Consider the following 13,035-nt stretch of genomic DNA (forward strand, 5'->3'; position numbering starts at 1 on the left):
GGTAGCTTCCCCGGGATCTCCTTCTATTGGACGGATCCGGAAGGCGGAGGGACGCGATTGGCTGCGGGCCGGCAGAGCGGCGCTCCCGGATTGGGCGGCAGGCAGCAGCGCGCGGGCCGGCGCGCGGGCGGCGGCGGCAGTCCCGGAGCGGCGCCATGTGGAGCGGGCACGGTGCGCGGGGCCGGGGGCCGCGGGGGCCGCTCCCCGGGATGGCGGCAGCGTTAGGGAAGGGGGCTGTGTCCCCGCCACCGCGTCACGGTCCTTCTCTCTCCCCCCTTAGGGAACTTCGATGGCGGGTACGGCAGCATGGGCGGCGCGGGGCTCCCGGGCGGATACACGCAGTCCCCGGGCGGGTTCGGGTCGCCCGCCGGCGGCCAGGCGGAGAAGAAGCAGGTAGGGCGGGCGGGGGCCGCGGGTCGGGCCTGGGGCCGGGCCTGGTCCGGCTCTGACGGCCCCTCCGGCCCTCGCAGCGGAGCCGCTCGCAGAACATCGTGCCCTGCACCGTGTCGCAGCTGCTGGCGGCCGAGCAGGTCGACGAGACCTTCCGAATCTGTGACGTGGAGATCTCGCAGGTGAGCACCGGGACGGCCCCGCGGGGCCCACCGGCACCGGCCCGAGTGTGACCCTTCCTCCTCCGCCGCAGGTCACCCTGGTGGGCATCGTGCGGCACGCCGAGAAGGCGCCCACCAACATCCTCTACAAGGTGGACGACATGACAGCAGCCCCCATGGACGTCAGGCAGTGGGTTGATACTGATGTAAGCACTGGATTTGCTGTCAGCAGGCTTCTTTAGCAGCTTTGGGGAGCAGTGGGGGGGAGAAAAGCTTTTTCTTTTTCTCCCCACTTTGGGGAAAGTGGGTGGGGAATTACACAGTGTCTGGACTGGAAGGAACCTGTAAGGATCATTGATCAACTCAATTCTCAACTCCCTACTTCTCAGGAAGCTTTTTGAGTATAGAAGGTGTGGCTTTTCTGGAAAGTATTTTAGGGATAACATGTCCCTGAAATCCAAAGGAGATGCTGCTGTAGCAGAGGTCCCTGGCGGTGTATATGACTGACTGCCTGTTTAGTATAGCTGAGTTCAGTTAAACAGTTTTGGGAGGGTAATCAGGCAGGAAGTTCAGCTGATTTACTGCAAGTTTAGCGTGACGTAGGAATGCACATTGTTTGTGCTTGCTTGAGATGAGCCAGCTTTGCTAAGCTGCTTATTGTGATAATTGAGAAATGGAAACAGCAAACCTGTTTTTCCCTCTCTGTTAGGAGGCAGGAGGTGAGAATGTTGTGGTGCCTCCAGGAACTTATGTTAAAGTAGCTGGTCACCTTCGGTCCTTCCAGGTAAGGTTGTGTTACCCGTGTGTGAGTCTTGTAAGACTCTCAGCACTTCACGTAGCACATGTGGTGTAAATACTCAAATAATGGTGTATGTGCATTTAGGCAAGGTGCATTTAATTCCCAGCTGGTTAGAGGGGTGATTCTGTCTCCATTGTCTTTTAAAATCACATCCCTCCCCCATTGCTTGCTTGCTCCCAGTGGGATGGGGGGAATCAGAAGGGTCAAAGTGAAAAAAGCCATGAGTTCAGATAAAAGCAGTGTAATAAGTAAAGCAAAACAAGGATTTCTCTCCACACTTCCCATGGGCAGGCAGGCGTGCCTCTTCCTCCTTCTTTGATCAGTTTTATAACTGAACATGACACTGGCTGCTCTGGGTTCTCCTGTGGGGCATAGGGGTCCCAGTTGTTTCCTCTCACAGCTCCTTGTCCCCTCCCAGTTTAATACTGGTGGAGCTGTGTGAGGAGCAGGAAGCCCTTGGCCCTGTGCAATGACTAAAAACCAGCCCATGCTACTGTACCCCAGCCAAAAGCAGCTCAAGATGTAGGTCAGAAGGTTTAGGATGAGCTGCATGCACAGAAGTTCTCTCCCCACTGCTGTCCCACACTCCTGGAGGAAATGGCTGGGTTGGCTGTTAGGCATCTTCATGTTCCTGAGCTGTAAATTGTTTTCTTTGTTTTGTGTTTGTTTGTTCTTTTTTTCCTCTGAAAGAATAAGAAGAGCTTGGTAGCATTTAAGATCATGCCTCTGGAAAATATGAATGAGTTCACCACACACATACTGGAAATTGTCAATGCACACATGATCCTCAGAAAAAATCTCATGGTATGTACAAAGACCCTGATTCCATCGTGACCCTTCCTGGGTGAGTGGTGATCTCCCAAAGAGGGACCTTTCACTGGGAAAATTCCTTCATTGTGGGGTGGAGAGTTTAAAGCTGGGCAACACTGAAGGTGTAACAGGAGTCCTGGCTTCCTTGGAGGGAGATTGTATTGCAATCTGCTTCCATAAGAAGCTATTTTTACTTACTGTGAGTCTTTAACTCTGCAGGCTTGGGCAGCTTGGCTAACCACAGCACTTTTATTCTCCTAATTCCAGTCAGCATCAAGAGGGCCACAGTCATTCTCCTCCACTGGCATCAGCGACATGGGGGGCTATGGAGGAGGTGGCAGCCTGCCAGTGAACGGGCTCACAGCACACCAGAGCCAGGTGGGTGCCAGCAGCTCCTCTGGGAGCACAGCACTGCCACCAGAGCTCCTCTGATGGGAGCTGCTGTGCTTCTTGCTCATCCAGGTGCTGAACTTGATCAAAAGCTGCCATGTCCCAGAGGGGATGAGTCTGCAAGATTTGAAGCTCCAGCTCCATGGTTTGAGTATGTCAACCATCAAGTAAGTGTGTGTAGAAATGAAGGATGCTGTGGGAATCCAGGCAGGCTTTCCAGAGGCAGAGAGAACAGTGGACAAACCCTGACACTCACCTGTGAGTCAGGGTGGGTAATTCAGGTGGTCCCAGCAGCACAGGAGCCAGAGCTTTTGAAAGATTCACTGCCCTGAGTGAGCTGTTGCCAGTTGCTTTGCTCCTTGTTTTCAAAACAAGCTGTTTATGTACTGCAGTGCCTCATTACCATTTCTCCTGCTCAAGGTCTGCCTTGCTCTTTGCACCCTGATAAAAATCTAGGAATAGTTTGTTCTGTTCTACTTCACTGTCTCTCAAAACATCTTCTTGAGAGTTCCAAAAGTTGTCATTACCTTCCATGACCTTTTTGTGTTCTGTCCCTTCTAGAGCAGGGGACAGAGCAGCACCCCTGTTCATTACCCTTCTGGTTGGTACTGCTTAGGAAGAGCAGAGAGGTGACTCAAGTAGAGTCTGAGCTTCAGGGGGAGCACATTGCCATAGCTTTGGAGAAACTTCCTCTGTCACTTACACTGCCCACAGGACAGAGACACCAAGAGCTTCCCTGGGCAGCTGCCAGGAGGGAACTGTGGGGATGGGGTCTGTAAATGGGAATTTTGGAAATCAGAAAGGTGGTGACTTACCTCCCTTTGCTAACTAATTGCACATTAGTTACTAGCTGTGGGGTTTTTCTTCAAGGCAAGCTGTGGAGTTCCTCAGCAGCGAGGGACACATCTACTCCACGGTGGATGATGATCACTACAAGTCAACAGATGCTGAGTAAAGTTCCTTCCATCTGCCTTTAGTTCCAAGCAAATGTTTGTCCATATTTCAAGATACCTTGCTGAGCTGTTACATGGAAGGTGACTTTGCTCTTTGTGGGAAGTCCTGGTTACTGGGTGAATGCCAGCTCCTTGGAACTCAAGGATGAGCAGGACGTGTGTGATTCTGGTAATTGGACCTGATTCTATGCTGTGACCATGTGACTGAAAGCATAAACAGACATGGGAAAACTGAACTCAAAGCTTCAGAGCTTTCACTTTGTTTTGGCTCCTTAGAGAGTGCCTGGTAGAAAGAAGAGCCTCTTTATTATTTGTCTTTTATTTTTAGAGCTGTTTCTCCTAACTCAGCTTCCATTCCATTTTCTTCACAAAGTGGGTAGCCAAGAGTAATCTTCCACTGATGGACAGCAATCATGAGAAGATGTTTTTATTTTTTAGTTTGTGCACTTAAATCTATATTTGTACTAGAGCTGATCTTGTTAACTAGAGCTTTTGAACTTTTCCAATAAAATGTTAACTTGGGGCACTTTGCATCATGTGTGATTCTAGAGGCTTCTCTGCCTTGAAGAAGAAAACTGCTTGACAAAAGCTGGGGATAAAAGCACAGCTCATACTTTCAGTTTAACTATTCTTATTTTTTCCTTAGCTTTTTACTTTGAAGGTTCAAACTCAAGTGAATGTCTAGCTAGTTAGAAATTAAATAATTGTACTACTGAAGAAAAGAACAGTGTTCCAAATAGAGCCAGAACCATTTCTGCCACCAGAACAGCTGCTCTGCTGTTCAGTGCTGTGCTGACTTGTCCTTCCACTGCAGCTTGATAAATGCCCAGGGACACGGAGCCTGCAGGAATAGCAGTGTGTGCACATAGGGCACAGTTCAGAGGGCTCACAGTCTGGTGAGCTTTGGGTGTTTAGGTAGGGCAGAGTTTCTGTTGCCTAGGTCTCACAAAGGGACTGGCAGAGGCAGTTTCTTGAGGCCACATCCATGGTGCTGGCAGGGAGACCCAGGGGCTTTGCTCTGCTCTGCCAGGAGTTCATTTTGGGGCCCATCCCAGTGTCCTGCTTGGGTTCAGTGGCCCAGCTGCAGCCCGTGGTGCACCTCTGTGGGTGAATCACGCAGCAGGTGTGTAACAGGTGAGCGTTTGGCTACGGCATTCAGCATACCTTGAAGCCAAAAGTACTGTAATTTCCTTTTTGTAGGAGGTGTGCCGATTAGGAAGAAAATCCCTGAGGGATTTTGGAAGTGAAGATGAATGGAATTGCTTGTCAGGAGAGCAGTTGTGCAATTGGATAAAGGGCTGGGGACAGGGCTGCGACGGCGGCGGGAACGGAGCTGGGGCGGTCACACGGCCGGAGGTGGGGCTGCCCGGGGGGGACACACGGCCCGGGGCTGCCGGCCCGGAGCCTTCACACAGCCCGGGGGGACACACGGCCCGGGGAGAATCTGCCCGCGGCAGTCACAGCCCAGAGTGGGGCTGCCGGTCCCACGGCCTGGGGCGGAGCTGCCCGGGGCAGTCACACGGACCGGGGCTGCCGATCTGGGGCGTTCACACAGCCCGGGGCGGGGCTGCGGGTCCCACAGCCCGGGGCAGAGCTGCCGATCCGGGGCGATCCCACAGCCTGAGGTGGGGCTGCCGGTCCCGTTGTCCGGGGCAGAGCTGCCGATCCGGGGCGGTCCCACAGCCCGGGTGGAGCTGTCCGGGGCGGTCCCACAGCCCGGGGCAGAGCTGCCGATCCGGGGCGGTCCCACAGCCCGGGGCGAGCCCCGTCAGGGGTGGGTCCGGCCCGTGCCGGCGCCACCGCCACCGCCGGTTCCGGGCCGGGCTGTGGGACCCCGATGTCTCCCCGAACAGCCCCGCCGCGCTTCGGGCCGCTGCAGTTGGCGCTGGCGGCGGCGGGCACGGTGGCGGCCAGCCTGGACGTGTTCATGGACGGCTGGGTGGCGGCGCAGTACGCGCGGCACGGCCACCCCGGCTGGGCCGCGCTGTCGCTGTCGGTGCTCGCCGCCGCCTCAGCCGCCTCTCAGACCTGCAGCTGGCTCTGGCTGCGCTCCGACCCGCCCGCCCTGCGCCCCGCCGTGCCCGTGCTGCTGCTCGCCGCCCTGCACCTCCTACAGCTCGGCTTCTTCTTCAGGTACGGCAGCCCCGCACCGAGTTTCCCGCCCGCCGCCGGACTCCGCTCCGCCCCGGCCCCTCCCGGCACCCGTTGATGGGGGGAGCGGAGCCTCGGCTGTCGGCAGGGCCAGGAGGCTCCAGCACAGAGCCCGGCCCGGATCCGGATGAGGAGTGTCGGTGGAGCGAGGGAAGTTTCCCTCGGGCTCTGCTCTGTGTCCCGGGGCTGGTGCCGCTGCCCTCCGGACAAACGGAGCAGCGCCCCGAAACCTCGTCACGGCCTCGGCACTTGAGGGGAGCAGCGAGGCCGAGCCGTGGGAAGGGAATAATGCAGGGAGATCGATGCTCGGTTTTTTACACTTGCATGGTGTGGCTGCTGTGGTGTGTGGTTTGGGTAGGGGGAAGGAGGGGTTTGGACACAAATCAGTGGGTTTTTGGTCATGTCAGGAGTTTGTGGTCCTGTCAGGAGTTTGTGGCCCTGTCAGGGGTTCGTTGTCCTGTCAGGAGTTTGTGGCCCTGTCAGGAGTTTGTGGTCCTGTCAGGAGTTTGTGGTCCTGTCAGGAGTTCATTGAGCTGTCAGGGCAGCGTGGGGACCAAGGTGTGTTCTGCATGGCCCCTCACCACAGCTGCTCCCCACAGGTGCCTCTATGCTCTGAAGGTGGGCTGGAGGGTGTGCTGGGCCAGGGCAGAGGAGGAGGATGAGCAGAGACACATAGCCTTCATCTCGCACGACATCAGCATGCTGCGTCTGTTCGAGACCTTCCTGGAGAACACGCCGCAGCTCACCCTGCTCCTCTACATCGTCCTGCGGACCAACAAGGCTGAGATTTCCCAAGGTGAGGGGACTGGAGCCAAGGGAGGGGGATGTGGGGGTGCAGGCTTGGGTGGGGCAGATCAGAGAGGCTGTCCAGGGGCTGGAGGACCCAGCAAGACACTTGCAGTGTCATTCTGCTCCTGTGTCACTCCTTCCTTTGATGTGTCATGCTACAGGGTGGACCCCTGTCCTGCATTCATGCCCCAACGGACCATGCTGGGCTTGGGGTGGGGGGGTTGAAGCTGTGGGACCACTGTGGTCATTCTGTTATCTGCCCCAGGAGAGGCTGAGGGTCAGGTGAGAAATCAGGCACCTTCTGGGGAGTAGGGAGGTGCTGATGGTGGTGTGGGTGAAGCACACACTGAGCAGGAGCTGTGGTGCCCTTTCTGGGGTGGGGAGCAGGTGTCACTGCAGGGAAATGGGGAGCCCAACAATGTAGGAGCCAGCACTCACCTGCCTGTGTGGGATGAGGGCTTCCATGCCTGGGAGATGGGCTCTGCAGAGCTGTTCAATCCCAGCATTTCTTCCTCTTTTTCTGAGCGAGGCCAGGCACCAGCCTCCTTGTCCTCAGGGAGGGCAGAATGCCAAGGGACAGATGCAGGTGCTGGTGCTCTGACCCTGACAGCAGCTGCTTTGTGACCTGGGGGAAACTCATTTTAGCAGAGGTGGGCAGGGAGAGGTTTGAGCCAGGCTGGGCCACCCCTTGGTCCCCCCTCAGCATTTTCACTGTGGTGGTGTTCACAGGGGTCCCAGAACAAAGGAGGAGACAAGAATCTTGACTCCATGTTTCAGAAGGCTGATTTATTATTTTATGATCTATTTTATATTAAAAGAAAAGGATATACTAAAACTATACTAAAAGAATAGAAGAAAGGATTTCATCAGAAGGGGAGGGAAGAGGAAGGGAGGGAGGAAGGAAAGGAAGGAAGGAAAGGAAGGAAAGGAAGGAAGGAAAGGAAGGAAGGAAGGAAGGAAGGAAAAGAAAGAAAAAGAAAGAAAGAAAGAAAGAATCTTGTGACTGACCAGAAAGACAGCTGGACTGTGATTGGCCATTAATTAAAAACAGCCACATGAGACCAATCAAAGATGCCCCTGTTGATTCCACAGCAGCAGATAATTATTATTTACATTTAGTTTCTGAAGTCTCTCAGCTTCTCAGGAGAAAAAATCCTAGCAAAGGATTTTTCAGCAAATATATCTGTGACATTTTCACCTGTGTGTTCACAGGCCTGGGGATGGTCACGGCGTTCCTGTGTGTGTCCTGGTCTCTGCTGGATTACCACCAGTCCCTGCGCTCCTTCCTGCAGGACAAGTACGAGCTGAGCCGCAGCTCCTCCATCGTTTACTTCCTCTGGAACCTCTTCCTCATCTGCCCCCGCATCCTGGCGCTGGCGCTCTTCGCCCTGCTCTGGCCCTATGGCATGGCTGTGCACTTCTCCCTGCTGTGGCTGGCCATGTTCCTGTGGGTCAGCCTGCAGGGCACAGACTTCATGGAGTCACCGGGCTCCGAGCAGCTTTACCGGGCCATGGTGGCTGTGATCCTCTACTTCAGCTGGTTCAACGTGGCACAGGGCAGGACGCTGCACCGCAGCATCATCTACCACGGCTTCATGCTGGTGGACAGCACCCTGCTGGGCCTGGCCTGGCTCTGGGGCCGGCCTCCTGAGGAGGAGGAGGAGCACTCATACCTCATCCCTGTGGTGTCTGCAGCCCTGCCCTGCTACCTGCTGGGGCTGGGGCTCAGGGTCACCTACTACAAGTGGCTGCACCCCAACGTGCGGGTGCGGCAGGAGGGCCGATATGACGAGGTGGATGCCAGTGGAGGAGGGGATGGGGTGGAGTTTCGCTCGTTTTTGGAACCAGACCTGGTGAACAGGCGGATGCAGTGGCTGGCCCAGAGCCACTTCTCCTTGTCCCAGCCAGCACAGCAGCACTTCCTGAATGGAGATGCTGCTGTGGAGTCTGCTGTGTGAGGGCAGCTCCTCTAAAGGGACATCAGGGGGGAGGTACACTTGTTGGTGTGCCCCTGGTTGTGCCCCCCAGGCTGTTGTTTTGGACAGCTGGAGGGAGCTGGCAGAAACCAGGGGTGGTGTGCAAACACCCAGTGAGTCCCATGGCACTCAGCATGGCTCCCATGGCTGTACCCTCGGGGAAAGCCACAGTGTGGGGAGTCCAGCACATTGTAGCATCTGGCTGCACTGCTCTGTCTACTTTTCTTGTTATTTATTTGTAGCTTTTTCAAAAAAAGAAAAATGAAAACAAGAGCACTGGTTTATTTTCTCTGTGCCTGTCCTGTGCCTGCTGCTGCCAGTGCTGTGCTGGGATCTGGGTGGTGGGGCAGGGAGGATCTGTTTCCTCCACGGTTGTGGCCATCTGACCTTTCTGTTTCCAGCCAGGCTTTTCCTCCTTGTGTTATTTTAGGCTTTAAGGTCAAAGCTCACCTGTTATCAGTGTGCTCAGGGAGGGCTGTGCTGGGAGGAGCCCCAGGGTGGCTCAGGGCTTGGACACCTCATGCTGCCCTAGCTGCCATGCCCACCACCACAGCCTGGGCAGGGCTCCCAAGGCCACAGCACTGCTCAGGCACTGGTGGCTGTTGGTGTGGTCAGCAGTGGGCTCGGGGTGTGCCAGCTCCTGGGCACAGACACCCAGCACTCCCCAGCTGGGGCTGCCTCCACCCAGCTCAGTGCCCAAACCCAGAGCAGCCCCTGCCCTTTGCTGTTGCCCAGCTGGCAGCTGAGGCACATCCTGGCTGCCCACAGCACCTTTGGCTCCTTCCCCCATCTCCATCACATCCCTCCCAGGAGGAAATTCCATACCAGGGAAGGCATCAGGATGCAGCTGGAGGAGCAGCTGAAGGCATCTGCTCACAGCTGTTTCACAGATGCTCCTGTGAGCAGCTCAGCCTGCCCAAGGCCAGCAGCACAGGGTGGGAGAGGGGTGTTGCCTTGTGCAAAAGAATGGGAAGGGAATGTTTTGTGCAGGAAAACATTCAGCAGGGCCCAGGAGCAGCTCCCGCCCCACTGGCTCCCCAGGACTCCCCAGGATCGTGGGGCTCTGGTGGCTGCACTGTGACCTGTGGCACCCTGAGTGCTCCTGGTGCTGCCAGGCCTGGTTTGAGCTGTCACAGGGGCAGAGAACAGGCTGAAGCACTGACTATAGAAAATAAAGACTTTATTATTTTTTCCAGTTCACAGGACAGTTCCCATTACAGACCATGAACAGGCAAAGGCCCCATGGGCAGCAGCACCTGAGCCCACCCTCACAGCAGAGCAACAGAGGTGCTGTGGGCTCCAGGGTCCTGCTGCTTCCCACCAGTGCCAGCACAGACATCTCCCCAAGGGCTCTTGGAGGCAACAAATGTTAGAGGATCAGGTGGTTTTTAAAGCCTCTGTGGCTGTGTTGAAGCTGAAGGGGAAGCCAGCAGCACCCAGGTGAGCTCAGTGCTCTGGGCCTGCAGGCTGACTGTCCTTCAGGTGTTCAGGTTTGCTCTCCCCTTACCCCTGACCTGACTGTAGCTGAACTGGTGACAGAGACAGGAGAAAATCAATGCTTGGACAGAGATGCTGTTCTTGCCTCAAAAGAGACAGGAAAAGGCTTAAATTCAGCCAGTAGAGGAAAAAATAAAATAGCCAGGTCACCCCTTTATTAACAAACACAGAAATGTACCATCAACCTCCTGTTATAAAAGTACTTTACATACATTCAAGGAAACATCATATAAATACCAGTATGAAATGTCAGTGGCTGCGAGTTCCACACTCAGCTAAAATTTTACCAACATCTTAAAATTTCCTTAAAACATTTGAAGTAAACAAACACAAAGCACAGCCAGCTGCCAGGCAGCTCAGGCCTGCAGGTGCAGCACCTGCTGCCAGTGCCTGGGCAAACCCAGCCCCTCTCCAGCACAGCTCTGCTTCCCATGGCAGCAAAGCTCTGGGCTGCTCGGCTGTGCCGGTGGTGGGAGGTTAAGGCACAGGTTTTAATCCCAAATTCAGCCAGCTGGAGTATGAGATATGCTCCCAACAGGCTGCTGCACAGGCTGGGCCAGCTCCCCAACCTGCTTACAGGAGACCTTTGGATGGGCTGAAGGATGTTCAGCATCAGCACAGGCTCTTTGTGACTAAAGTGAGTGCTGATCCTCTGGTGCCATTGCCAGCCCTGGCAGCAATGAGGCTGCTCCTCAGCACAGCTCTGGCACTTCACAGGGACCCCAGAAGAACTGGAGCTGCCTCAGCTGCCTGGAACAGGAGCAGAGAACACCTCTGGGTGCTGCTCCCCCTTCCAAACCCACTGCTGAGCACTCCCAGCACAGCCTGTTTGCTCCCTGGGCAGCCCAACACCTTTCCCTCTGCTGAGCTGCCCAGTGACACCCAGAGCAGATTGCTCAGATTTTCCTCATGGATGAGCAGCTCCCACACAGACAGCACGTTCCTGCTGCAGAGCTCCTGGGGAAATACACACACCCTGTATCCACCTGGCAAGGAGCTGAACAGAAAACAGATCACTCCTGACTCCAGTGACCACCCTGGAGAAAGAGAATCACCTTTGATTCCAATTTAATTAATCTAAAAAAAAACAAAAAAAAAAACAAACCCAAAGGGAAAGTGGAGCTGGTTCCATGTGAAATAAACCTCCCAAGTCCAGTCCCTGAGCACGAGGTATCCAAACCCTGGCTCCAGGCACCTTCTGCCCCCTGGGCACTGGAGCTGGCCCAGGATGCCCCCAGGGCACAGCAGAGTCTGTGCAGAGCTGGCCCAGCAGCTCCCCCTGCACTGATGGAAATGAACTCTCAGTAATTAAAGCCATGAAAGGGAGGGAGGCAGCAAACACATCCTGCCTGTGTGGGCACAGCAGATGGGTCAGTGTCCTCCTGCAGTGACAGGCCTTCAGCCCAGTCCCCACTGGCTGATGACCACGATCTGGAGAGGTCAGGTCTGGCTCTGCAGGAGCAGCAGCAGCAGGTTCTGGGGCACAGCACACTCCTGTCAGGGCTGATCTGGTGCCATCAGGGCACATGGGGGAGACCCCCAAACACAGCTGAGTTGGCACAAAAGCAGCCCAGTCCTTGCTGGCTGTTCCTGCCCAGGGAACAGGTCACTGACTCCAGCCTCTGCTCTTGGACAGTTGCAGAAAAATCAGCATCACCATCCCTCCCAAGTGCTCCATGCTGCCAAGTCACAGTGTCTTAGAAAATTAAGTCCCTCTTAACAAGGCATTTGTTTGTCACTATGTAGTTAGGCTAATGTAAAGAATATAAGAAAATTGAATCTGATTCTACTCAAAGGAACTTACAAATAGGGTCAGGAACACAGAGGTGAAGGTTATACCATAGCCAGAGCCTTCTGCAACATTCATGAGGATTTAGGAATTAGATTATTCCTAGTCCAGGTGAGGACTCTGTTCACATCTGAGCAGTCTGCACCAGTCTGCTGTACCTGATGTTCGCAGGCAATTCCATTTTGATTTGCAGGGAACATCTGTGGGATCTACAGTCCAAAGGCTGAAATCCAGAGATCTCCTGCTGGCTAAAAGGGCTTCTGCACTAGAAGCCACTGGGATCAATTCAGAACACCAACACTTGCCTCTACAAGGAACCACATATTCCAGAAGCATTCCCTTACCTTTATATTTTCCAGTAATCCCACACTGAGGAAATAACATAAGGACATTGTAATAAATTAACTGTTTTGAACACCCAGGGAAGGAGAGAGGACACATTTTACAGCAATAGAGGTATTTTTGACATTTTCATTAATATTTCCTATGAAAAAAACCCACAGCTCTTCGGCTTTGCAAAACAAAGGAGGTTCAAGCTCTGCCATCAGCGTTTTCCTATAAAAATAAATTTTTGTGTTTACTTGGGATCTACAACTAAGCTGAATAGAAAGAAGAAGGCTCTTACACATAAATCTGCTGTTTTATGGCCCCTCCCTCTGGAGGCCAGAGGCATTCAGCTGCCTCTGTAAGTCCCTTCTGCACACAAGCTCTAGCTCTGCTGAGTCTAGGGCTTCTTCACAGGACACCTTGGACTTGGCAGGGCCTGTGCTCCCAAGGAACAACCTGCTGTCATTTCCCACTGTACAGTTTGCATTAGGTATGTTTTCTTCATCAAGCTGAAAGGTGAGTCCCCAAACATGTGAGATTTCTGTCCCCCCAGGAATGGAGAGGGCTGGCAGGAGCTGCAGTCGTGTCTTTGCTCCACCTTCTTACAGGAAGTCCAACTCAAGGGCTTGGTGAAGGGACACGAGGTCAGCGTGGTTTGTGATCCTCCAGAATGGCATGTTGTGCTGTGAAGAGAGAGGACAGCCAGGTTCATGCAGGGATTCCCAGCGAGGTGAAAGCATGCAGGGCTGTGCAGGGTGGTGGTTCTGAGCTCACCACTCTCAGGACACACATCTGGATCTGGGGCCCATCTCGTGTGCACAGCTGTGTGTGACAGGCACCAGCACTGACTGCCAGCTGCTCACCATGGAAACCCTGGCTGGGAGCTGCTGCTGCAGCCAGGAATGCCTGTGCAGGCTCACAGCTCTGGCACGGGGCAGAACGTGTGAAGCCTGCAGAGTCAAGGTCCTGACAGTCATCTTTGCACTCACTACTAATTAGCACA

General features: G+C 54.6%; 3 protein-coding genes across 5 annotated transcripts in view; 2 read left to right on the plus strand and 1 right to left on the minus strand.

Annotated features, from left to right (window-relative positions):
• Positions 1 to 18: 18 nt before the first annotated feature.
• On the plus strand, positions 19 to 4,034 carry RPA2 (replication protein A2). Its single transcript, XM_074555742.1, has 9 exons — positions 19 to 171; positions 281 to 393; positions 471 to 572; positions 644 to 757; positions 1,261 to 1,335; positions 2,041 to 2,154; positions 2,428 to 2,538; positions 2,623 to 2,717; positions 3,421 to 4,034. The coding sequence occupies exons 1-9, from the start codon at positions 156 to 158 to the stop codon at positions 3,503 to 3,505; spliced, it is 825 nt and encodes a 274-aa protein (XP_074411843.1). The 5' UTR covers positions 19 to 155; the 3' UTR covers positions 3,506 to 4,034.
• A 1,077-nt stretch (positions 4,035 to 5,111) lies between these two features.
• Positions 5,112 to 8,708, plus strand: XKR8 (XK related 8). Of its 2 annotated transcripts, XM_074555801.1 has the most exons (3): positions 5,112 to 5,636; positions 6,254 to 6,450; positions 7,656 to 8,708. In XM_074555801.1, exons 1-3 carry the CDS (start codon positions 5,341 to 5,343, stop codon positions 8,399 to 8,401), a joined length of 1,239 nt encoding a protein of 412 aa, XP_074411902.1. In that variant the 5' UTR covers positions 5,112 to 5,340; the 3' UTR covers positions 8,402 to 8,708. The 2 variants fall into 2 exon arrangements, with proteins under 2 accessions (XP_074411902.1, XP_005492454.2); XM_005492397.4 differs by lacking the exon at positions 5,112 to 5,636 and having other exon boundaries at positions 5,686 to 6,450.
• An 874-nt stretch (positions 8,709 to 9,582) lies between these two features.
• EYA3 (EYA transcriptional coactivator and phosphatase 3) overlaps positions 9,583 to 13,035 on the minus strand; it is a 42,775-nt gene continuing 39,322 nt past the window's right edge. For both annotated transcript variants that reach the window (XM_074555800.1, XM_074555799.1), the window contains one exon: positions 9,583 to 12,715. In XM_074555800.1, the coding sequence (XP_074411901.1) occupies positions 12,635 to 12,715 (81 nt within the window). In that variant the 3' untranslated portion in view covers positions 9,583 to 12,634. The remainder of the gene's footprint in view (positions 12,716 to 13,035) is intronic.

This window comes from Zonotrichia albicollis, chromosome 20, assembly GCF_047830755.1.
Source record: "Zonotrichia albicollis isolate bZonAlb1 chromosome 20, bZonAlb1.hap1, whole genome shotgun sequence".
Taxonomy (NCBI): Eukaryota; Metazoa; Chordata; class Aves; order Passeriformes; family Passerellidae; genus Zonotrichia; species Zonotrichia albicollis.

Excerpts from the sequence above, each read along its gene's own strand:
- XKR8 (XM_005492397.4), top strand. The coding sequence starts at position 5,712 with ATGGGGGGAGCGGAGCCTCGGCTGTCGGCAGGGCCAGGAGGCTCCAGC. Across the intron at positions 6,451-7,655 it reads CAAGGCTGAGATTTCCCAAG|GCCTGGGGATGGTCACGGCG; the intron begins GTGAGGGGACTG and ends GTGTGTTCACAG.
- RPA2 (XM_074555742.1), top strand. Across the intron at positions 573-643 it reads GTGACGTGGAGATCTCGCAG|GTCACCCTGGTGGGCATCGT; the intron begins GTGAGCACCGGG and ends CCTCCGCCGCAG. Across the intron at positions 2,718-3,420 it reads TTGAGTATGTCAACCATCAA|GCAAGCTGTGGAGTTCCTCA; the intron begins GTAAGTGTGTGT and ends TTTTTCTTCAAG.